The following is a 24,217-nucleotide window of genomic DNA, read 5'->3' on the forward strand; positions in this document are numbered from 1 at the left end:
GATGTTCAGGTGTATATCAGTATGTAGAGTCTCTACTTTAAAGAGTCCTCTCCTGCTGATGTTCAGGTGTATATCAGTATGTAGTGTCTCTACTTTAAAGAGTCCTCTCCTGCTGATGTTCAGGTGTATATCAGTATGTAGTGTCTCTACTTTAAAGAGTCCTCTCCTGCTGATGTTCAGGTGTATATCAGTATGTAGTGTCTCTACTTTAAAGAGTCCTCTCCTGCTGATGTTCAGGTGTATATCAGTATGTAGAGTCTCTACTTTAAAGAGTCCTCTCCTGCTGATGTTCAGGTGTATATCAGTATGTAGTGTCTCTACTTTAAAGAGTCCTCTCCTGCTGATGTTCAGGTGTATATCAGTATGTAGTGTCTCTACTTTAAAGAGTCCTCTCCTGCTGATGTTCAGGTGTATATCAGTATGTAGAGTCTCTACTTTAAAGAGTCCTCTCCTGCTGATGTTCAGGTGTATATCAGTATGTAGAGTCTCTACTTTAAAGAGATGATAAACATGTCAGTAGTCCGAAGAATATCGCAGCAACACAATCACAACAAACTGAACTGCTAGTTGTTTTAACAGAGGACAGATTTTCAGCGTTTAATGTGATCGACAGTTTGCTTTACTAACGTTTGCAGAAGAAGAAGACTATAAATAGATGCCACATTAGATTTGCTACACTGAGCATCCCATTAGACAGCTGTCTCTGACTGACAGCCATGCAGTATATGTGTAGCATAAAGCCAACAATGCCAGACACACCACAGAAGAACCAGGCAGTGGTTTCTGCACGGCGTACAGAACCCCGTCACACACGTGTCATGGTTAACACATCTCAACCCGTCTGCCGCTCTCTGTGTCCCTGCCGTCAATTTCTTCCACTCCTACCATTACAAACATAATCATCTCTCTCCCCGTCCTCTCAGCCACTCGTGTCTCTGACTGCATCATTACATATTTTTTGCTTTCAGTTTGTATCTCACGCCACACAAATGTTCAGCCATGAAGGACAAGTGGCTTTATTCTGTGTGAAATTCCCAAAGAAAATAGCATTAATGCCCCCCCATACACACACACACACACACACACACACACACATTGCATAACTCTATTTATGGCCTCTCTGCACCAGCCAGGCTCAAAAATTGATTTCAGTATTTTACTGATTGCCTCGATTTACAGTCACAGTTCTGTTGCATGACCTTCATCATGAGTCACAGTTTAAAACTAGACAAAGAAGTCTGTCAACCACTGTAAATGTAAGCAAAAGGCCCTTTCATTGAGTCGTATTGTATACATGTATTTTCATTACGCCTTCTTTAATGGAATGCTTAGTCCTTACTGGGATTATTTGTGTTTGTGTTCAAATCAATGTTTACATTGGCATGAGAGCTAGTTTACGTTAGCTGCTAGCTGTTAGCTGTCAGCAACCAATGAGCAGCAGAATCGTACTCGGCCAACTAACGGAGCTAACGACTAATAGGAGGTTAGGTTGGGTTCAATAGTAATGCTTAAGGTTGTCACTGCAATATATAATACATATAATCAAAACCACTGTTCTGAATATTCTAAGAACTGTGTTAACCCTTTATCCTTTCACAAATCCATGATGAAATTGGCAGTGTTGCGTCAGCTGTTAGCAGTCAGTGGGAAGCTAACTTCTCCTCGGCTAATTGATTTAGCTTCAGAGGTTGGGATGGGTAACATGATGATGCTTTCAAGCTCTATTCCTGCTTGGGAAGGTTGGGGGATCTCCTCCTCACTGTTGACGGCTCCACCATCTCACCATCCTCTGAGGTCCGCAACCTGGGCGGGATGTTAGACTCCACCCCTTTCATTCCAGAACCGTGTCAAATCAGTTACAAAATCAGCCTTCTTTCACCTCATAAACATCTCCCGACGCCGGCCATTACTCTCCGACTCTGCGGCAGAACAACTCACAGACGCCTTCATCACCTCCCGCCTGGACTACTGCAACGGAGTCCTGTCCGGGTTCCCAGCAAAACCCTGGACAGCTGCTAAGGTCCTCTAGTTACGTACTGTATTGTACTCACCTCTTTCTCTCTTCCCACCCCCAGCAACAGGGGCATCCGCCTCCCCCGGCCCTACTACATGGCTGACGAGGATGACGAGCGGCCCTTCATCTGCTCGCTGCCCATCGATAACGGCATCATGTCCTGCTCCGACGTCCCGGCCCGGCGCGAGGGCGGCAGGACGTGCTGTCTGGACAAAGACGACGCTCTGTACCGCCAGTCGCTGGGCCTGAGCCCCGAGCCGCTGGCCAATGGCAGCATCAGTGTGGCCGGACTCTGCGTGAACTGGAACCAGTACTACACCCGCTGTCACACTGGCCTCAGCAACCCACACAAAGGGGCCATCAACTTCGACAACATCGCCTTCGCCTGGATTGTCATCTTTCAGGTGAGAGCTTTGGTAAATACCTAGCAGATTTCATGGTTAATTAATAAAGGAAGCTCCGATGTTCGAAGTAAGTCTGAGATTTTAAGCTCCGATCAGCCCCATCCTTCCCTCACTCCACTGGCTCTGCATCACTCTCAGTTTTTAAGAAACACCTCTAGACCATCCTGTTACGCTCCACGTTTTGCTGATCGTCCTGGTCTTATGTCCTAGTTATTTTTCACCTTGTATGATCCGTTTTTAAACTAAGCTCCCTAGTTCTGTACGTCCTGCTTTTCATTTTTGAATATTTTTCGTAGATCATTTTTTACTGATGCTCGTGAAGCTCCAAAAGTTCATTTTACAACAGCTTTGGGAGTTTCTGTCACAACTTAACATACTTTGAAGGTGCATGAAGTAGAGAAAATGCTTATTATGCATCAAAACCCAAACAGAACTTTCAGTTTAAACTTTGTAACACCAACATGTTTCAGCTTGTGGCTTCACTGTGTTTGATGGTGAGCCTTACAAAGACAACAATCTTCAGTGTTGGTCAAACAATAAAATAGTTTGGCTATTAAAACACATGTTATAGATATTGTCTTCACAGAACATAAACCAGTATACACATAGATTTGTGGTAAGCTTATATCCTTTTGTTCTTGGTTATGCACGTGTCTGACAAACAGACGATCTGACCTCCAGAAGTGAAAGTTAAACACTAACCAGGTTCAGTTGGTATTGAAGCTTAGTATTGTCCAGTATGTTGTTATGAGACATTTGGGGAAACATGCATCCTCTTTGGGACAGCTACATGAGTCTGTTATTCACACAGTTGCAATAGCAAATACACACATTCTGTGGATACACCTCTCCTCCTCCTGACTGCAGGTGATCACTCTGGAGGGCTGGGTGGAGATCATGTACTACGTGATGGATGCTCACTCCTTCTACAACTTCATCTACTTCATCCTGCTGATTATTGTAAGTCACACTCTAATGTACTGCACACACACACACGCACGCACACACACACACACACACACACACACACACAGTTGAGCTCTGCAGAATCCTCCTTTTGTGCTGTTCAAACTTTTGGATTCCCATTCTTTAGCTTCTGACTCCGTATATGCGGTGCGATGGGTGCACAGGCGTTTGTGTGCAAGCATTGCCGAGTATTCCCCGCTGTATGTTTCCTTCTTAGCCTGTCAGAGAAAGTGTGTGTGTGTGTGTGTGTTATCATAATGCAGCGTGACTGCCAGTCCCGGTTACTTCCTTAACCCGGGGGCTGTCTTGTGTTTTTTATTACACTTTTAATTGCCTGCCTTCAGATTCAGACACAAGCTCAGTCTCTCCTCTGTCATCAACGACCGTCCCTTCGCTCCTCACCCCTTCATTTCTTCTTGCATTACCCTCCACATCTGTCACTCATCTTTCCCTGCCACCCTATCTTTCTTATCGTTTCCTGCCATCTATCAATCCATGCTAACTTGCCCTTCCATCCCTTCGTCCTTCACCCCTCTCTGCCTCCCTTCTTTCCCCTCTTTCCTTTTATCTCCACCACCTCCCTTCATTAATACTTTTCCTACCTTCATTTTATCTCCCCTTTCTCGCTGAGCATCAATCATGCGTCTGTCACCCTACTCATTATTCTCAGTCACGCGGAAACACTTGCACACAAACACCGATCCAGATCTCACCCCACAGTAAAGCTGTGTGAGTGTTCCCATTGATGTTAAGTGATGTTTTGACCTATCCTCCAGGCCCTGCAGTGGGTATCAGGCTGTGCCATCATAAATCAAATCCTCGAAACAGAAGCCACCATTCTCTAGCCCTGAGCTAAAGTATATTCAATTCAAATGTTATTCAAACCACTTGATTTGTCCCTGGGGTGGGGGGCAGATTGCAGAGGCCTGTAGAGAGGAACAATAACATGATATCAGAGACATGTAAAACAAACATCTGTTGAATAAATTGCAAGGATGGGCTGAACACCCATCCCAACTCCATACAAACCAATGCATGATCCCTGCTTTGCATTGTATTTTGGGGCCGATAGGATCATCATTTATTGTCAGATTAAGTCTGAAATGTTGCATCACAGCAGCTCCATTTGCAACATCTAACAATGATAGATACTTGGCCACGATACAAGAGGAACAAACATCCAACATCACATCAGGATCACTGAGAGAAACATGATCAAAGACCCTCTGTCCTACATTAGTCCTGGGATTTAGCTCTGTATTTAATTTGAGGATTGACTGGTGCCCAAAGGAGTGCTTCAGTCTAAATTGAATACATCGCGGGACCCTGTATCTCCAGTTTGATTGTAACAGTTCATATTCACTGTTCAGATTATAAATTACATTTCATTTAGCTGTTTTACAATCAGTGCATTCAACCATGAAGATACAAACTCAAAAGCAAGACTCCTGCAGGTAGGTAAGACCAACCACCAGCCGATTGGCCGATGCAGAGCGAGGTGCACGTCCTTGAGTGTGTGGTTTAACCATGCTCTCTGGATGTAGGAAGGACCTGATCCATTGACAGCATGGTAGGCCAGTACCAGTAGTCTTGAAGCTTATTCTTGCAGCCAGTGAAGCGAGCGGAGGAGCGGTGCACTGGGAGGCAACTTTGGTAGGTGAAAGACCAGCTGCTGCATTCTGGATTAGCTGCAGAGGTCTGATGATACCAGACAGCCAGGAGAGAGTTGAGCCAGTCAAAGCGTGAGATGACAAGAACTGGGACCAGAACCTGCATTGGCTTCTGGGTAATGCATGTTACTGTAAACATCTGCCCATGGACATGCTGTCCTGATGTCAATGGGGAGCTACGTCCAACCTTTTTGAGCCAGGATATGGTTCAACCATCTCCACGAGGAAGGCAAGATCCTTTCACAGCACGGTACATATGAGTCGCAGTCAAGACCAGCTTCCCAAGTGGAACCGGGTCTGTGAAAGCCTCCTAAGCTGCCTTTAACTTCTAATTTCACCAGAGGAAAAACAGACTATTTGCAACTTGATTCTGCCTTATATCTACATAGTGTATAGCTTGTGTTTTGCTATGCTACCAGGTCAATGTGTTTGACAGGCAGGACATTGTGAAAGTCATCAAACCTACAAATTGCGTTCTACTAGACTTGAGAAATGCCTACTAGTTCCATGAAACACACTTATTGACACACACACACACACACACACCAATGGAAAATCATTTACGCACATGCATTTTTCCAGATATTTGAAGATTGCCTCGCCACAGATGATTTGTGATATTATGGTTGTCTTTTGATGTGAGAACATCAGTGGGGAGGGGTACAGTGAGGAGGAAGGGAGGACGGGAGTAAGAGTCGGCGCAGAGTAAGAGATGTGAAAAGGATGATGAAATTGAAGAGGAAATCGAGGGGAAGACGGAGGAATATGGTGAGTGATGTGAAGAGTGAGGGTGACGGAGAGGGGGTGGGAAAACAGGAGGAAGGATCAATGAAGAGAAGGAATCAGGAGTGGAGGGTTGTGATGTCGGCATGAAATCACGAGAGGATTCGAGGAGGGGGGAGAGGAAGCAACCACATGTTGGTCTCCCTCTTTGATCTCAAATGAAATGGTATTAATGAGAGCGAATCCCTCAGCATGTCCTCCGAGCACACACTGATCACAGCTTCAACACTATGTCAAACATTACGTCTCCCAACCCTTTACATTTAATGCTCTCTTGCCTCTACCTAACTCTACAAAGTAACTCTGCAGAGTTAGGTAGAGGCAAGTTGATGAGTGTTGCACAACACATCTATTTGCACGGTGTGTGACTCCCTCTGGAGGAAACACAGGGATTTTAGCCTTTGTAGACCATTTACATGCACTAACACCTCAATAACACATGAAAGGGAAAATCCCCAAAAGCAGAACAGGGCCATTGCAATGAGAAGAGGCCCACAGGTGCATTTTGCCATTTAGCGCCCCCTATTTGTGACACATGGACACATTAACACTCTTGATATTTTTAATGCAGTGACTAAAATGTTGGGTTTAAAAATGCTTTAAAAAAAAAGGGCTGTTTTGGGCAGAGTTAGGGTTAGGGTTTGTAGTGAGATATTAAAGTGAACTTCCATCAGTATCCTACGAGTTCAAATCTTGTTCAATATTTGTCCAGCAGTGGCTCAGGGTTGCCGGTTCAAGTCCCCAAACAGACTTGAAATATAGAAAGTGGACTGCTACTTGGAGAGGTCCTAGGCCCTGCTGTGGTGCCCTTGAGCAAGGCACCGGACACCTCCAATCCCCCCTCCCCATTGCTCCCCGGGCGCTGCACAATAGCTGCCCACTGCTCCTAGTACTAGGATGGGTTAAATGCAGAGGACACATTTCACTGTGTGTGCTCTGCTGTGTGCATGTGTGTGACTAACAAAGAGGGTTTCATCCTCCGACTCTATCTATCTTGTTTGAATCATACCATAAAGAGAAAATATTCACTTAACAAAAACTTAACTATGCATTTCAGAAATGTCATACTTCTTCCTTTTGGTATTTTAGAAACATATGTTAACAATTATTCGGTTCAATTACAAGATGTTTAATTTGCCAGTCACTCAATTAAATCAAAACCGACTTAATTGCACAAACTGAAACTCCTCTAAAGCCTTGAACAGGATCTAAAAGAGGAGGCAGATCAATCACTGTTGATGTATCTGGAGATGAATACTCTGTATTTAATCATGCTTATGGTGTTGCAGACTCTTTGTCCCCGCTGCTGCTGCTGCTGAACATCAGTCTTTTCTCCCCGCAGTGGTTTGACAGTCGGGATCTTGTCGGCTTTGTTACAGCATGTCTCGGCGCTTGTCTCCCAAACAGATTTAGCGGAGGAAAGTGATTTAAAGCATTACGGTTCACGAGTTAAAAGTTCTGTTCGTATTCTCTCTCGTGCTTATCAGACAGATGACGAGATTTTAATTATGTTTCCTTTATTGCTGCACGACACTGAGCTTGGAGACGGACGGACCGAGAGAATGGCTTGTGTTTAGCAGTTTGACAATTTCCCTCACGTAGCGTTCATGCAGATTAAGTGTGATGAATTGAGTTGAGGAGCTGAGAGGGGTGAGAGATAACAGAGGGAGCGCAAGAAGAGATGAAAACGGTGATGAGAGAGACTGGGACAGCCGGAGAGACAGAGGAGAGAAGTGAGATAGAAATGGAGAGATTTTGAGAGTCACTGTACGCTGATTACCGTCATGTAGAGCAGCTTAGACACAAGGACTCAGAGGAATTAAAGGCTTTGCATGGGAAACGCTTTGGCCCTGGGAAATGAAGGTCTGTAAATGCCAGCCGTAACCTGCATTTGTTACAGAGCCGCGGGGGGTGATGGGTCTTTCGATTCGACGGTGACCTCACTTACTGGGTATTAACGTTCAGCCCTGATCATTGAACAGCTGATGTGTTTTTGGTGTCTTAGACAGAAATCAAACCTGAACAATTCTTAGGGTTTAGTCGATTCCTAACCCTTTAAATCTTATCTAGAGCTTCATGCAAAAAAAGAGATGACCCCAGAGACGTTTGGCTTCACTTTCTGTCGGAAACATTTAGAGAACGTTGAAACCGTCTGAACTATTTGGAGGCGTGTGAGCATGGGTACCCTCCCCCTATAAAACCAAATGATGGAAGTTTGTGGAAATACTCTGGCACCGGGAATAACATCTGAAGTTCTGCAGCAGTGAAATTGTCCATTCCCTCAAATCAAATGTTGGTTTTCCTGAGATTGAAAACAAACCTGATTCTTTTCTTGGTCATTAAAACATTAATGAATCCTAAAAATCAACGGGCTGTTATACTGTTCCTGATTAAGACCCCAAAATATAAGCTACCTGTAATGTGACCAAAGTGCTTTTTGGCGGACCGTTTTTAACCCCCCGAAAAGCACCATGACCCAAATGTGTGAGCCACACACAATGAGGTACAACATCTCTAAACAATAGTGAGGCAATAGCTGCGGTACATAAGTGATATGTCCCATAATTGGAAAGATGCTCTCGACCAATCACAATCTGTCACCTTCCAGAAGAGTCAAAATATGAACTCATTGGTGAATCCCAGACATTAATGGGTACTAACAAACACACCAACACACACCAACACACACCAACACACACTGCAAAATAAATGTGGTCTTGCTGCATGCGACCCAATAAATAAGCCACCTACTGTATAAAGTTTCAACAGGAGAGGACTCTTTAAAGTAGAGACACTACATACTGATATACACCTGAACATCAGCAGGAGAGGACTCTTTAAAGTAGAGACTCTACATACTGATATACACCTGAACATCAGCAGGAGAGGACTCTTTAAAGTAGAGACTCTACATACTGATATACACCTGAACATCAGCAGGAGAGGACTCTTTAAAGTAGAGACACTACATACTGATATACACCTGAACATCAGCAGGAGAGGACTCTTTAAAGTAGAGACTCTACATACTGATATACACCTGAACATCAGCAGGAGAGGACTCTTTAAAGTAGAGACTCTACATACTGATATACACCTGAACATCAGCAGGAGAGGACTCTTTAAAGTAGAGACACTACATACTGATATACACCTGAACATCAGCAGGAGAGGACTCTTTAAAGTAGAGACTCTACATACTGATATACACCTGAACATCAGCAGGAGAGGACTCTTTAAAGTAGAGACTCTACATACTGATATACACCTGAACATCAGCAGGAGAGGACTCTTTAAAGTAGAGACTCTACATACTGATATACACCTGAACATCAGCAGGAGAGGACTCTTTAAAGTAGAGACACTACATACTGATATACACCTGAACATCAGCAGGAGAGGACTCTTTAAAGTAGAGACACTACATACTGATATACACCTGAACATCAGCAGGAGAGGACTCTTTAAAGTAGAGACACTACATACTGATATACACCTGAACATCAGCAGGAGAGGACTCTTTAAAGTAGAGACGCTACATACTGATATACACCTGAACATCAGCAGGAGAGGACTCTTTAAAGTAGAGACGCTACATACTGATATACACCTGAACATCAGCAGGAGAGGACTCTTTAAAGTAGAGACACTACATACTGATATACACCTGAACATCAGCAGGAGAGGACTCTTTAAAGTAGAGACTCTACATACTGATATACACCTGAACATCAGCAGGAGAGGACTCTTTAAAGTAGAGACTCTACATACTGATATACACCTGAACATCAGCAGGAGAGGACTCTTTAAAGTAGAGACACTACATACTGATATACACCTGAACATCAGCAGGAGAGGACTCTTTAAAGTAGAGACACTACATACTGATATACACCTGAACATCAGCAGGAGAGGACTCTTTAAAGTAGAGACTCTACATACTGATATACACCTGAACATCAGCAGGAGAGGACTCTTTAAAGTAGAGACACTACATACTGATATACACCTGAACATCAGCAGGAGAGGACTCTTTAAAGTAGAGACACTACATACTGATATACACCTGAACATCAGCAGGAGAGGACTCTTTAAAGTAGAGACACTACATACTGATATACACCTGAACATCAGCAGGAGAGGACTCTTTAAAGTAGAGACACTACATACTGATATACACCTGAACATCAGCAGGAGAGGACTCTTTAAAGTAGAGACACTACATACTGATATACACCTGAACATCAGCAGGAGAGGACTCTTTAAAGTAGAGACACTACATACTGATATACACCTGAACATCAGCAGGAGAGGACTCTTTAAAGTAGAGACTCTACATACTGATATACACCTGAACATCAGCAGGAGAGGACTCTTTAAAGTAGAGACACTACATACTGATATACACCTGAACATCAGCAGGAGAGGACTCTTTAAAGCAGAGACACTACATACTGATATACACCTGAACATCAGCAGGAGAGGACTCTTTAAAGCAGAGACACTACATACTGATATACACCTGAACATCAGCAGGAGAGGACTCTTTAAAGTAGAGACACTGACTCTTTAAGATACATTTCCCAAATTTAAGTAACTCTTTTGGTCAGTGACAAAAACTCAATTTCTGATCAACAAACATTGATTCTACAGCATTGCTAAAACTGTCTTTGATACAACACTAAAATGTCATCTTTATGTCTTTAGTTAGCAAAGTGATATTTCTCTTCCTCAAACTCCCTCTCACACACACACACACACACACACACACACACACACACACACACACACACACACACAGCATCCATTCACACTTTCCTTTCACACAGTCATTATGCCAGTCTGCTGCAAACACCAAAGCTGCCCAACACACACACACACACACACACACACACACACACACACACACACACACACACACACACACACACACACACACACACACACACACACACACACACACACACACACACACACACACACACACACACACACACACACACACACACACACACACACACACACACACACACACACACACACACACACACACACTAATCTAATTGTGTTCGGCTGCAGCAGAGTGTGGGTATAAATATTTGAGGGGATTGGTGATGGTGCTGATCGGCTGCTGGGAGAGAACAGAACAGAGAGCTGGCATGAACCCCCGCCTGAGCGACCACAAATAAGCTCTGGATCAATGAAGAGCAGCTTCACACACACACACACACTGACGCTCACACACACACATTTCATCCGGCTCCTCAGTAGTCTTGGTCACATTGGTGGAACAGGAGGGGGTTATCAGGGCTCACAATCACTATTGATCACAGAGAGCCCCCCCCCCCTCCCCCCCACATCAGACCTGCTTCTCTGGGAGACTTTGCCCTTTTTCACTCTTCTGTTAAACCTGCTATAAAGAGAGTGTGACTTAAATATCAAACATACAGGACAACAAAACTAAGGACACACTTCTGAACAGGTTCTATGTTGGTGTGAACAGAAGTCCTTAGCCTAAATATTTTCATCAAAGGAGTTAGAGGTCCAGTGTGTAGCATTTAGTAGCATTTAGGAGTGATGTCTTAAATCTCTCATTTCAATGGGGTAGAAAATCCACCGTGACCTTCAGGTTTGTCCCTTTTCCGGAAGAGAAATATTTAGTGTCTTTCCTGAGTGGACCTGAGGGTTGAACTCGTATTCTGTGCCTCGACTGTGACACGTTTCCATGCTTGAATGTTTAAAATGATTGTTGTTCTGATGATTCATCAAGTGTCCGTCCCATCGGTGGATTTACTCCAACTGTGAGTCATCTCACTTCCACGCCATGGAGAAACTCAATGGGAGTTTAATCTGCAAACCAGGGCTGAGCCAAATAACTGCCTGTACTTTATAACCCTTTAGTCTTTGTCCGGTATAGAACGTTTCAACGATAACATTTTTGGGCCTTTGGTTATATCCCTCAATCACACACAGGTCCCAAGGTGATGCTTGTGTGGTGTGAATGTGGTCTTTGCTTTTATCTCCATTAAAAAGAAAGAAAGACAATTCTAGGATGAATGCAGTAAAGATGCTAGCTCCCATCTCCGGCTGAAAGTTGTTTTTTCTGGTAGCAATATGGTAATACTCTCAAGGAAAAGGCAGGAGTTACAGTCCATTATCTTCAACGTTTTCCCTGATATCCTTGCAGCTTTGTTTGTAACCACATTGCATTGTGTCCTGCCAAGTGGGCTCACAGGCGAGACGTAGCAGAAGCTAAACTCCACTGGCCTCAAGCCGTCGTGCTGAGAGTTTATTCAGCGTGACTCTCCGGCAGAAACTGACCGTTGACTAAATTATAACTGGGTCTTTAAAACTGTATACTTCTCACCCTCCCAGATTGGTTCCTTCTTCATGATCAACCTGTGCCTCGTGGTCATCGCCACCCAGTTCTCAGAGACCAAGCAGCGGGAGCACCAGCTGATGCAGGAGCAGCGAGCGCGCTGTTCCTCCAACTCCACCCTGGCCAGCGAGCCCGGGGACTGCTACGAGGCTCTCTTCCAGCTCGTCTGCCACATGATCCGCAAGGCCAGGAGACAAAGTGTCAACCTTTTCAACACCCTGCGGGGGAAACCTCGCGGCTTTCGGGGCGTGGGAAGAGGAAGAAGAAGAGGAGGAGGAGGAGAAAGGAGGGAGAGGAAGGCCAACGGGAGGGGAGGACCTGAGAGGAGGGCAGTGATGAGGCACGGTACGTAACTGGAAACATGTTTTTTACCAGGTGCAGCACGAGTCCCGAAACGGGGAAATAGGTTAGCATTTGAGCAATTCCTGTTCCCTGGTCTGGAAGTCAATGGTTTCCTGAATGTGTTTTTGGTTGTTAGCCTCAGATAAGTTAGCACAAGCTGAAGAGATGTTTGATCTAAGACATAAAATACATATGTTAATACCCCACTGGTCAATTTTAGAATGGAGGTGGATAACAAATGAGACGTCATCACGCCCAACATTAGCCGCCTTAGCGTTGGTGGTAATCCAAAATCCAATGGAAGGGTCTCCCTGCTTTTGTTAATGGAACGCCTACTTCCATGTGGGCCTACACATCACTGCACTGTTTTAGAAACTGCTCGTTTAACCCCCCTCTTCTCTTTGCATTATTTTAGGTCCCCCCTGTCCCCATCACAGTAAACCGGACCACGCCTCACCCATGGCCCTCACTGCCACCTCTGCCACCGACGGCTGCCCTCAATGTGCCGCTGCTCTGTCGCTCACTGATGGCGTGGGACCAACTCGTAGTGCCGTGAACGAAGAAGCAGAGGAGGGAGCTGTGGAGGAAACGGACCGGGAGGGGGCGCAATCGGAACTCAAGGAAAAGGGCAATAAAGGCCAGGAAGGTGCAGCGAAACACGGGTGCTGTAGTCGTGGGAGGGGATGCAAGGAGGTTTGGCACGACATCAGGATGAAGCTGTGGGGAATCGTGGAGAGCAAGTACTTCAACCGAGGCATCATGATCGCCATCCTCATCAACACCATCAGCATGGGCATCGAGCACCACGAGCAGGTACAGCTCTCCTCTGATTCTCACTGTCGTTCTGATTGAATGCTTTTTCTTGGTCTTTCACTGAAACTGTATGTCGTCCCCTTACCACTGCTCCTGGAACTCAATGGGGAAAGGCCAAGAGGTCAAGTACAGATTAGAAGGAGAATTTATCGTTAGAATTCTGATATTTTCATTAAAAATTCATCAAAATGTTGAGATTCTTTTTGGATTTTCTGTAAAAAGTCAGAATTTGTAAAAAATATAATATTTCCTAGTTTTTTCAGAGAAAAGTCCAAATGCAGATATTAAATCAGAATTCAGGAAAAAGGTAAACACTCTGAGAGAAAGGACTTTCAGATTTCAGATGTAAAACCCGGTTTTGACTCCTAATCTTTTTCGGTAATGACCGGTATCACTGACACACAAACACATCAGCACACTGATACACGTTACAATCGGATCGCTCAGCTTGTTAATAATGGGCTGTTGGGGTCAACCGGAGTTACCAAGGGGACCAATTACAGTTTACGACGCTGCAAGTGCATTTATATTTGGGGAACATGACCTAGTCTTTGGTGTAGGGTAAGCATCTACAGGGCAAATGTTGCAGTAATTGTGAGACAGCACTCTTTGGTAAATCGTACCGTATTCTTAAGGAGGTGAGATAGGAAGCACCGTTTCTGAGCATTTCTATAATCAATCTTTCCACTCCATTAGAGACTAATTGTCCACAGCCACAGTTTTCTTTTAGCTCCTTCTCTTTCTTCCTCTTGCTTTTCTGAAATCTGTGGCATCGTTCTGTCCGCCTCATACACAGCTGTCTGTCTTTTAAGGAGTTTAATCAAATGCATTCCTGCAGCAGGAGGGCCTATTTGCAATTCAGCCGAAACAAACCATACCTGTATCGTGTCATTAATAATAATAATTATGTTGATGATGAAGATGATGATGATGATGATGATGATGATGATGATGATGATGATAATAATAATAAGTCACATAGTAAAATGTGGCATGTTTGAACACTTTCTGGGGATGTAAACAAAGCTCCTCCACATTAAGAACATGCTTTGTCAGGATTCATCTGTAGAGAAAAAGAAGGTTTGAAGGCTTCAGTTTATTGTCTGATTGTATTTCTTCTAATAGGACATTTTAAAACGTTTGAATTTGATCAGGCATTTAGTAATTTTCGAGGAGTCTAAATTGGGAGTAGGTTGGCTGGCTTTAAACTGTGAAACAGACGCTTCCTGTGGTCACTTTTCCATCAACAACTCTTCAGGAAGTAGAACACATAATGAGATCCCAATTAGAAACCTCCTTAGCTGCCCAAGTTCTTAGACATTTGAGTTAAAAGACAAACACCAGGCCTGGAGGGAGGTTACATGCCTCGGTGTTGTTGTAATGAATGCGCTGTATGTGTGTGTTTGTATGCAGTCTTTGCTAGCCAATTAGCATGCACGTGCAAACTAACAAGGTACCTTAGTGAATGGGGGAATGGATGAGCATAAAGGACTTGTCCGTTTTGTGTTTAATGGATACATCAGCTGCTCTTTCTCCAGCTTTCCAGGGTTACTTTAGAGTGATTCGACAACCCTGTTGCATGCAGTGTGAATCTACAGCGGCTCTTAGAGCGTCTCCTCCGCTGTGTGAAACTTTGTATATTCTCCATGCTGCACATCAATCTCTGTCTCCTCAGCCTGCCTTTAAGATGATTGTATAATGTGATTGCAGCCAACCAGAGAGACCGGTCTTCTGTCAGGTTAGGCAGCAGGATCTAGGAGGGATCACCAGACCATGAGCTCATCATTGGTTTAGATTTAAACAATGCTTTCTTTCATCTTCAGCCTTTTTCTTTCCCTGTTTCCTGCAAGTTTCTGTCGCTCTGCTTTGTACACTCTTTGTCTTTCCGTCAATATTTTTCTCGCTCACTCTATACCATCGCCCACTTACGCCTGCCACCGCCGCAGTGGTGGGTCGTCTCTCATCTCAGGGGCGGCTAAAAATAGCGAGAGACAGAGCGAGAGTCTTTGCTCCCTCTTCAGGGAGGAAATAGCGAGCTGAAATGTCTGTGCTTCCACCGCCTGTTTAAACGAACTGCAGTCATGCCTCCCTGTGTTTGAACAGTGCTATCAGAGGATTAATCTCTCTCCTCGCTCTGATCCTCAGCCTTTAGAGTGCTGCTCCACCTGTCCTGCTACACCTGTGGTCTGAGGCTCTGTTGGTGTAGACACAGCAGATTATCAGTGTGAGGAAACGCTAGCCAAATACGTTTAGTTTTTTCTGGGTTGCAGCAGCTATGATTAACGCCAGCAGTCACTTTGGCAAGGGAAAATATAGTTTTCAAAGTACATCTTATTACACATTAACCTGTTACATGTTGCACTATTCAAACATGGACGTCTTCTTTTCTTTTTCTTAAAAACAAAGCAGCTAAACACCAAGCGGTCTCTGCTTTCCCTCATTATGTTTTCCGATATTTTTATGACATAATGAAAGACAATGAGTTGGCTGTTTGGACGATATATTAGAAAACATGATCAAAAAAGCAGCTCAATGCTCTTTGATTATTTACCCTAGCATAATTGCAATTGTTAGCATGTTGGGCTAACCAGAATTCTAGACTGTTATACATTGGTTAAATAGTTACAGGTTATGCTAGAAAGCAAAAATAATGACAGCAATAATATCCATGTAAGGCAAGCCTGAGAACTATTTCCACACTGTTCCAAGGTCAGTCCTGGATGTTACCAGCTTTTGTTCATGTTAGCATCTCTGTTATGCTTTTCTCCTTTTTGGAAAAGTTGCTAACCTATAAGCTTCAATTACCTTAGATAGCATTTAGATTGTGAAACATCTCAGCTAGTCCTTTGTCCTTACCCTCAGAACGTAAACTCTATGCAGTTGAATTTAAATCATACAGAAATGTAAGCTAACCAATCAGGGTATTGTGTTGATGTTATAACCCGAGCTAACATAGCCTCAGTTTCAAACTTGTAGCACATTAGCATGTCCCGGAACCATTGACTGCACATGTAAAACCAAGTTATACTAGATAAAATAAAGAGTGACTGACGAGTGTCAACTCAACACAATCAATGATTGTTGTCCAGAAAGAAGAAGTATGCTTCTCTGATATGGAAGGACCCCTTGTTTCAAACATGACTCCACATTTTCAGTGGTAAAAGTGCCTCTGTGAGTGGTGTAAACAGCATTATGTGGCTATTGAGGATAGAAAGCAGGCAAAGCAATAGTAGTGTCAGGGTTGGGGAAACAGGACCCAGGTGCAGTAAAACACAGGGAAGGCAGGTAAGGGGGTTTGAACTAAAGCTGTTAACGACAATACTAAGCTAGGGGAATACAGGACATGGAAAACACTTAGCTTGACACACGAAGGACCAGCAGGAACAGGCAGGTAACAAGGACTAGATCAGTGGTGGAAACGACAACAACCGAACAAGAGACCAAAGGGCAACAGAGACTAAATACACAAGGGTAATCACAAGACCACACACAGCTGGAGAGGGGAGGGGAAACACAGGGGCAGCAGGTGAACACAATGACACAATCAGGCACAGGAGGGAAACGCAGACAGGAAGTGAAGCTCAACATGACACAAGAGGGGAAACATTTCAACATAAAACAGGAAACAACACAAAACAGGATCATGACAGAGAGGAATTGGGGGCCAGGACTCACATCTAACAAAAGCAAAGTAAATGAGATTCAGTAATGAAGATGTCACAGGTTTTCATATACATGATTACAGGAACAGCTTTGAAAATGAAAATGTTTAAGTTTAAGTTCAGATATTTAAGTGCCTCAAATAACCTTGACATCACAAGAAGGTTCATAAATCTTAGGATTCACTCATCAGTTCACTCAGTCGTTGCCTCAAACGGGACATCGGATGCTCCAATGGCATGATGGGTATTATTGTTAAATACAAGGCTGTTTCTGTCGTAAATAATGCGGCGGCATGATGGGCACTTTGGAGGTTTGACAGCGATGGATAGACATCAAACAACACTGCTGAATGGTGGTCTGTCTCCTCTGAAATGTCAAGATTAAAACTGAAGGAGCAGTCATGGCCACTGTCGAAGCAGTGACTAACACCCACCCCCTTAGTTTCTGATTTTTGGGAGGATGTCTGTCACATGCAAATTATAAATCAAAACAGAAACTGAACATGTTTGGTAGCCAAAATCCAAGTAGGTCAGAGAACGCAAGAATATAATCATAATTGGGGTTCTGAAAACAATGAATCCATCCACAGGAAACGGATTGATGCCGAGAATGAAAACAGCTGAGCTGCTGGAACCCTGCATCTGAAATTACTGTTGTGAAGAAATGCAACCCCCCAACCCTACCTGAGGGTAATTGGAGAATAAATAGTCAGCGGGACGAGACTAGAAGGCATGGTTGGGATGTTTTGAAGTGGGGTTGTATGAGGTTGTACCCGTAGTCAGTGTATTACCTACAGCTAAAGCATTGCTCTCTCAGGAAGCTAAGCAAAGTATGGTAGCAAAAAAAGTCTTCTAGCCACCTCATAGAAAGACCCGCCAATCATTAAACGCACATAATGATGAATATTTTCACCAAACACCTTGATGTCTATGTTTCAGACAACGAACCGGAGCCGTGATAAAGGCTCTACCCTGAAACACTCGACTGAAAACCAGTACCTTAACCTTGCAGAACACGGGTTGTGGGGTTATTGTGTGTGTTTGGTTGGTTCAGATTAGCCAAATCAAGCAATAACACGAACAAACTACCCAATGAAACTCAGGGAGACCAGCAACTCCATTGTTTGGCAGTGAATAATGTACTCATTTTGTCAACAGCGTCTAGTAGCTTCTGCGCTGGCATTGTTCAATATATACCGGCTCAGTTTGAGGTCAGAAAGAGCCGTTTACAGGAAGACAAAGCGGTTAGAATATATAGAAGTAAATAAAATGAAGCTACAAAAAAGACCCAGTCTACATCACTACATTTAGATAGATAGAATGGGAGGATGAAACCCTCTTTATTAGTCACATGCATGCACACAGCAGAGCACACACAGTGAAATTGGTCCTCTGCATTTAACCCATCCTAGTACTAGGAGCAGTGGGCAGCTATCGTGCAGCTCCCGGGGAGCAATGGGGAGGGGGGATTGGAGATATCCGGTGCCTTGCTCAAGGGCACCACAGCAGGGCCTAGGAGGTGAACTGGGACCTCTCCAAGTAGCAGTCCACTTTCCATATTTCAAGTCTGTTCGGGGACTTGAACCGACAACCCTACGATTCCCAGTCCAAGCCCCTACTGACTTGGCCACTGCTGGACATTTCTACATTTCTACACTGTCCTGCTACTCCTGTTTGATCCTCCAAATGCCATCTTCTGTAGGAAATACACTCATATAAGACCACTTCGAGTCATGAAAACTGTCCCTTTAAAAGGATAGCCAGCTGAAACATGACAGCACTATTGACGGAGTCACCGTTTGCAGGACAAACTAATAAACTAACTATTAGAATTATTGAAACGGGAAAAAGTGGTGCAATGATTTTGGTTTGTTTTGGTTTCCATTAGCACATTACTGATATTTATGCATGGTACCACAGCATGGGCTTTGGGTTGTCAGGGGTCGGACTCGCTGTGCATCACATGCTAAAAGCATCAGCTAAAAAGCTAGAAAGGCTTTCTCAAAATTAAACAACTCTCTGCATATGGGAACATCACTGATAACCAACAACACACAGGTTTCAATAATTACACCTTTCACCGGTACGAACAGTATTTGTGGGAGTGGTCTCTGATCTTTGAAGTGGATGCAACTGAAACGTCTTGGTTAAGGTTCAGGAAAGATCGCGGTCGTGGTTAAACGCAGTTGACTGTTTTCACAGGCTGATCTGTCGATGTCTGACACTGTAAGAAAAGACAGGTGTCTTGTTTTAGGAATCTGAGCAAACGTTTGACACCCGCTAATGCTACTGTATGGTTGTACCTATACCTTACAGTAGCAGCTCCTTGCTAAGTACATATACCTTTCTGCATTTGCATTTGAGAAACCAAGCTAATGCCTATTTTGAACCAGCCGTCGTACTCTTGGTTTCAATCTCAGTTATATTATATACCTTACTTTCATGTTATAAGTTAAACAGATGTTATATTAAACTTGGTCTTGTCAACATTTTGGAAACTGTTTTTGTGTTCAGATATTGTTTAAAATGTTGCTTTTGGAAGGGGGTGTACTCATTTACGCTGAGCGCTGTATATGGAAACAAAGTTAGTCGAAATGGAAGAGCAAAAAGCATAGCTTATAAAAAAAAATAGCCCCCCAGAAAGTTGTCCAAGTAAATCATTTTGGGTCAAAAACTTCAAATTTTATAGCAAAATAAGAACTAAAGTTTCCAAAAGGTATTAAAAGTAAATGTAGTTCATGCCTCAAGGTAGGGATTTATGTTCAGGGGCTGAAATAATTAGTCAATATTACAGGAATGACAAGAAAAGATGAGAATACAGTTCACTAACTCTTTAAGATTAACCAACAGATATAAAACTCTGCTTTCCCACAGAAACGTGTTTTACTTTTGGCTCCTATCTTTCATTAGTTTTATTCCACAACCTGTAACTGAAGTTAGTTACAGAACAAACTGTCCACCTTTCTCCAGTAGATCATCTGTCCTCATCATGATCGGGTCTTCTTATTTTATTCCATACATCAGCCGACCGGAAAACCCTCATTTCTTTAGATGGGTTGCCAGGTCTGCAGTAATGAGGCTGCAGTAATGGATCTCCAGGGGCGGCCGACGCTGTTTGTCTGCTCTGCGAACGGTCAGCCGTCACATCGTTACCGACACTGCGGCCATGCATCATTAGCCCCTTTCTCACACTGCTAAACACTCATTAGCTCTGACAAACACAGACATATATATATACATGCAGCACAACCAACACACACACACACACACACACACACACACACACACACACACACACACACACAGAGACATGTGAATCCAAAACACACAGTGCTCATTCATTCCGGGGCGAGTGAATGTCATCGCTGAAAGTTACAGAGCAGCTCCGGATGAATAGTGCTGGATATCATGATTGAGCCAAATTTAGCCCTGTGTGTGTGTGTGTGTGTGTGTGTGTGTGTGTGTGTGTGTGTGTGTGTGTGTGTGTGTGTGTGTGTGTGTGTGTGTGTGTGTGTGTGTGTGTGTGTGTGTGTGTGTGTGTGTGTGTGTGTGTGTGTGTATCATCCTTATATTGAGCAAAGCCAGACAGAAACAGAAAGACAGACAGAGAGCGACGGACTCACACAGTTTCACAGAGATGAAGAGACGGGCATCGATGCGCATTAAGAACTCGGGACAGGAAGTGAAAGAAGGCGTTGTAAAGGTGGACGTCAAAACATAAACACTAGGTCTATCGATGGGTTAGCGCTCTCTATTCATCTGGAAACCTTAACGCGTAAAGAAAACCCACAAATTAATATCATTACCAATTGCAACCCAACTTCCTCTCATAATTACAGTGCAATTTCACCATTAATTGTCACCATTGAAGGAACATGAGTGCAGTATGAAAGCAGCAGAGATGATATACCCTGTGTAGATAGAGAGGGAAATCAAAGTGGGAAAGTTATCAGAGATTCCAGTCATTCAATAATAATAATGCTAATTAAAAAGTGTTTTGAATTGACTCAGATTTCTCTTATGTCCCCCACAAGTCCAAGTAAATACTAACATTTGAATCATGATTTACCACAGAGTGAGTATCATGATCAGATGTTCACTGTGTTTAAAGACTGAGTGGACTCTAAATACTGGTTTCCAAATGCTAATGTTGTCAATTTCAATTGGTATAATGTCACATTGCACCAGACCCTTCCTGATGGTTTTCCCAAACGCCAACTTTGAACACTTCCCAGCTTTGAGGTGGGAAATGGTCACGTGACCTTCTTTCTGTAACGGATCCTATCATTGTTCCTCCTAAGTAACTTGTTCCACGTCGACCTGTTCAGTACTTGCAGCAAGCAGTTGGGTCCATGAACTCATAAGTGAACTCTTTGCTGAAGGTCAAAAGTCAGTTGGGGTCCTTCTGTCATAGACTTCTACACTATCTGACTTCTTTAGGCCATGAGTCGAGTCGCCCCCTGCTGGATAGTGAAGATAATGCACGTTTAGAGCTTTTATTATTAGACTTAAAGGTAGCCTCTATGACAGCAGGCTAACTTTAACAATGATAGATACTATCCGTACGTACTTTAAGTGCCTTTCTTGCATTTCTCCTGCTCTAACTTCCCATCTTATTTCTCTATGTTGTGTTTGTTTCGTCTCTTCGTCAGCCAGAGGAACTCACCAATGTTCTGGAGATCTGCAACATCGTCTTCACCAGCATGTTCTCCCTGGAGATGTTACTCAAACTCACCGCATTTGGCTCCTTCAACTACCTGAGAAACCCCTACAATGTGTTTGATGGAATCATCGTCATCATAAGGTAATACAGGTGGTCCTATGTGTACGGTGTTGTGCCAGACAGAAGGACAGAGAGTTTCTGATAAACCGACTGATGTTATTCTGGTACCTTTTGGGGGGTTTGACGGACTGTTGTTGAAAGAGATGCTGCAGTTAAATTATTCATGCCATGCTTTGTAATCTGTCATCTGCATTGTGCTTGATTGAAATGTACCACCTGTATGTGTTTGGATGCCGGAGCGTCAGACGGCAGCAAACAGGTTTAGTGTTTTGTTGTGTGAGCCCGGAGCGTCAGGAGCGTGGCTGAGGCTTTGATCTGCTGACGGCTTTTCTAATTCATCCGTCTGAGCGCCTTTGTCTGTGATCCTCATTATAACCCCGAGATCAAATGCACATCAAAGCAACTAAAACTGAACAAGATCAAATGTGCACCCCTTCAGAGGAGATACATGCTGATTGAACGTTTCTACATCCGTCTTCTTATCTCTCGGTGCACAACCAATTGTCCTCTCTTCCTTCTATCTGAACGTTCTCAGCCGTTCACACAGGGATGCTCTTTAAAAGTGCTCCTATTCAATGATCCCCCAAGCAGCTGATGCTATTTGATATGTTCAGAGGAGTCTTTAATGGGCCCCTCCATTACAGGACTCATGTCTTTAAAGCACAATTTCCTCAAGGGAATGGTTTGAATGGCTACCAGAGCTGAAAGGGAAGGTGTCTATGGTTGTTTTGCAGGAGCAAACAGCAATTTAGAAAGTCGTTAGGCATTTAAGCACAAGCTTGATTTATAGTGACCAAAACCTCCTGTAACCTCTTAAGTGGACACATTAATCACTTCCAGACATTAAGCGATTTGTCAACGTGTCCTTAAAGTGTTAATATAAGACATGACAGATCTTTTAATTACTGTAATATGAAAACAGTATTGATTAATTTAGCTCATGTCCTCGGATTATATGGGATTAGGGACGGGAGGGGTTTAGGGCCACTTGGGAAAACATTTTTTTGAACTGAATGAAATTTTTGTTGTTTTTCAAGCTCTGAGATCGGAGACAGAATTAAAAACCTGTTTTAGAATTTTCCTCTGAAATCTGACTTTTTTCGTGACTTTTATTTCAAAAGCATTTTTTCAGAATTCTATATTTTTTCCTACAATTTTGATTATTTTTCCAGAAGTCTGAGTTATTTTTGGTTGACTTTTTTCTCAGAATTCTCACTTTTTCACAAAATTAGGTAATTTAATCTAAGTTCTTTTCTTTCTTAAGAATTTTAACTTTTCTCAGAAGTCAGATTTGTTTCCTCTCTATGACTCTCCTTACCTTATCAAAGGGTTTTATTTTCACTTACCTGGTTAAGATAAAGGCACATATATTGAGCTTTTTGTCAGGATTCTGTTTGAGACCATTTCTGACTTCTGTTGACCACAGGTGCTATAGACTCAAACACACCTCCCAGAATCCACTGGTTTACAGGTGCTATAGACTCAAACACACCTCCCAGAATCCACTGGTCTTCAGGTGTTATAGACTCAAACACGCCTCCCAGAATCCACTGGTCTACAGGTGCTACAGACTCAAACACGCCTCCCAGAATCCACTGGTCTACAGGTGCTATAGACTCAAACACACCTCCCAGAATCCACTGGTCTACAGGTGCTATAGACTCAAACACACCTCCCAGAATCCACTGGTCTTCAGGTGCTATAGACTCAAACACACCTCCCAGAATCCACTGGTCTACAGGTGCTATAGACTCAAACACACCTCCCAGAATCCACTGGTCTACAGGTGCTATAGACTCAAACACACCTCCCAGAATCCACTGGTCTACAGGTGCTATAGACTTAAACACACCTCCCAGAATCCACTGGTCTACAGGTGCTATAGACTCAAACACACCTCCCAGAATCCACTGGTCTTCAGGTGCTATAGACTCAAACACATCTCCCAGAATCCACTGGTCTACAGGTGCTATAGACTCAAACACACCTCCCAGAATCCACTGGTCTACAGGTGCTATAGACTCAAACACACCTCCCAGAATCCACTGGTCTACAGGTGCTATAGACTCAAACACACCTCCCAGAATCCACTGGTCTACAGGTGCTATAGACTCAAACACACCTCCCAGAATCCACTGGTCTACAGGTGCTATAGACTCAAACACATCTCCCAGAATCCTCTGGTCTACAGGTGCTATAGACTCAAACACACCTCCCAGAATCCACTGGTCTACAGGTGCTATAGACTCAAACACACCTCCCAGAATCCACTGGTCTTCAGGTGCTATAGACTGAAACACACCTCCCAGAATCCACTGGTCTACAGGTGCTATAGACTCAAACACACCTCCCAGAATCCACTGGTCTACAGGTGCTATAGACTCAAACACACCTCCCAGAA

The 24,217-nt window shown here is 43.5% G+C and overlaps 1 protein-coding gene across 1 annotated transcript in view; it reads left to right on the forward strand.

The window, feature by feature from the left end:
• LOC134862710 (voltage-dependent T-type calcium channel subunit alpha-1I-like) overlaps window positions 1-24,217 on the forward strand; it is a 225,623-nt gene that overhangs the window by 129,080 nt on the left and 72,326 nt on the right. The window contains 5 exon segments of the mRNA XM_063880729.1: window positions 2,076-2,418; window positions 3,286-3,378; window positions 12,213-12,561; window positions 12,974-13,371; window positions 21,686-21,837. Of these exon segments, the coding sequence (XP_063736799.1) occupies window positions 2,076-2,418; window positions 3,286-3,378; window positions 12,213-12,561; window positions 12,974-13,371; window positions 21,686-21,837 (1,335 nt within the window).

This window comes from Eleginops maclovinus, chromosome 4, assembly GCF_036324505.1.
Source record: "Eleginops maclovinus isolate JMC-PN-2008 ecotype Puerto Natales chromosome 4, JC_Emac_rtc_rv5, whole genome shotgun sequence".
In the NCBI taxonomy this organism is placed as follows: Eukaryota; Metazoa; Chordata; class Actinopteri; order Perciformes; family Eleginopidae; genus Eleginops; species Eleginops maclovinus.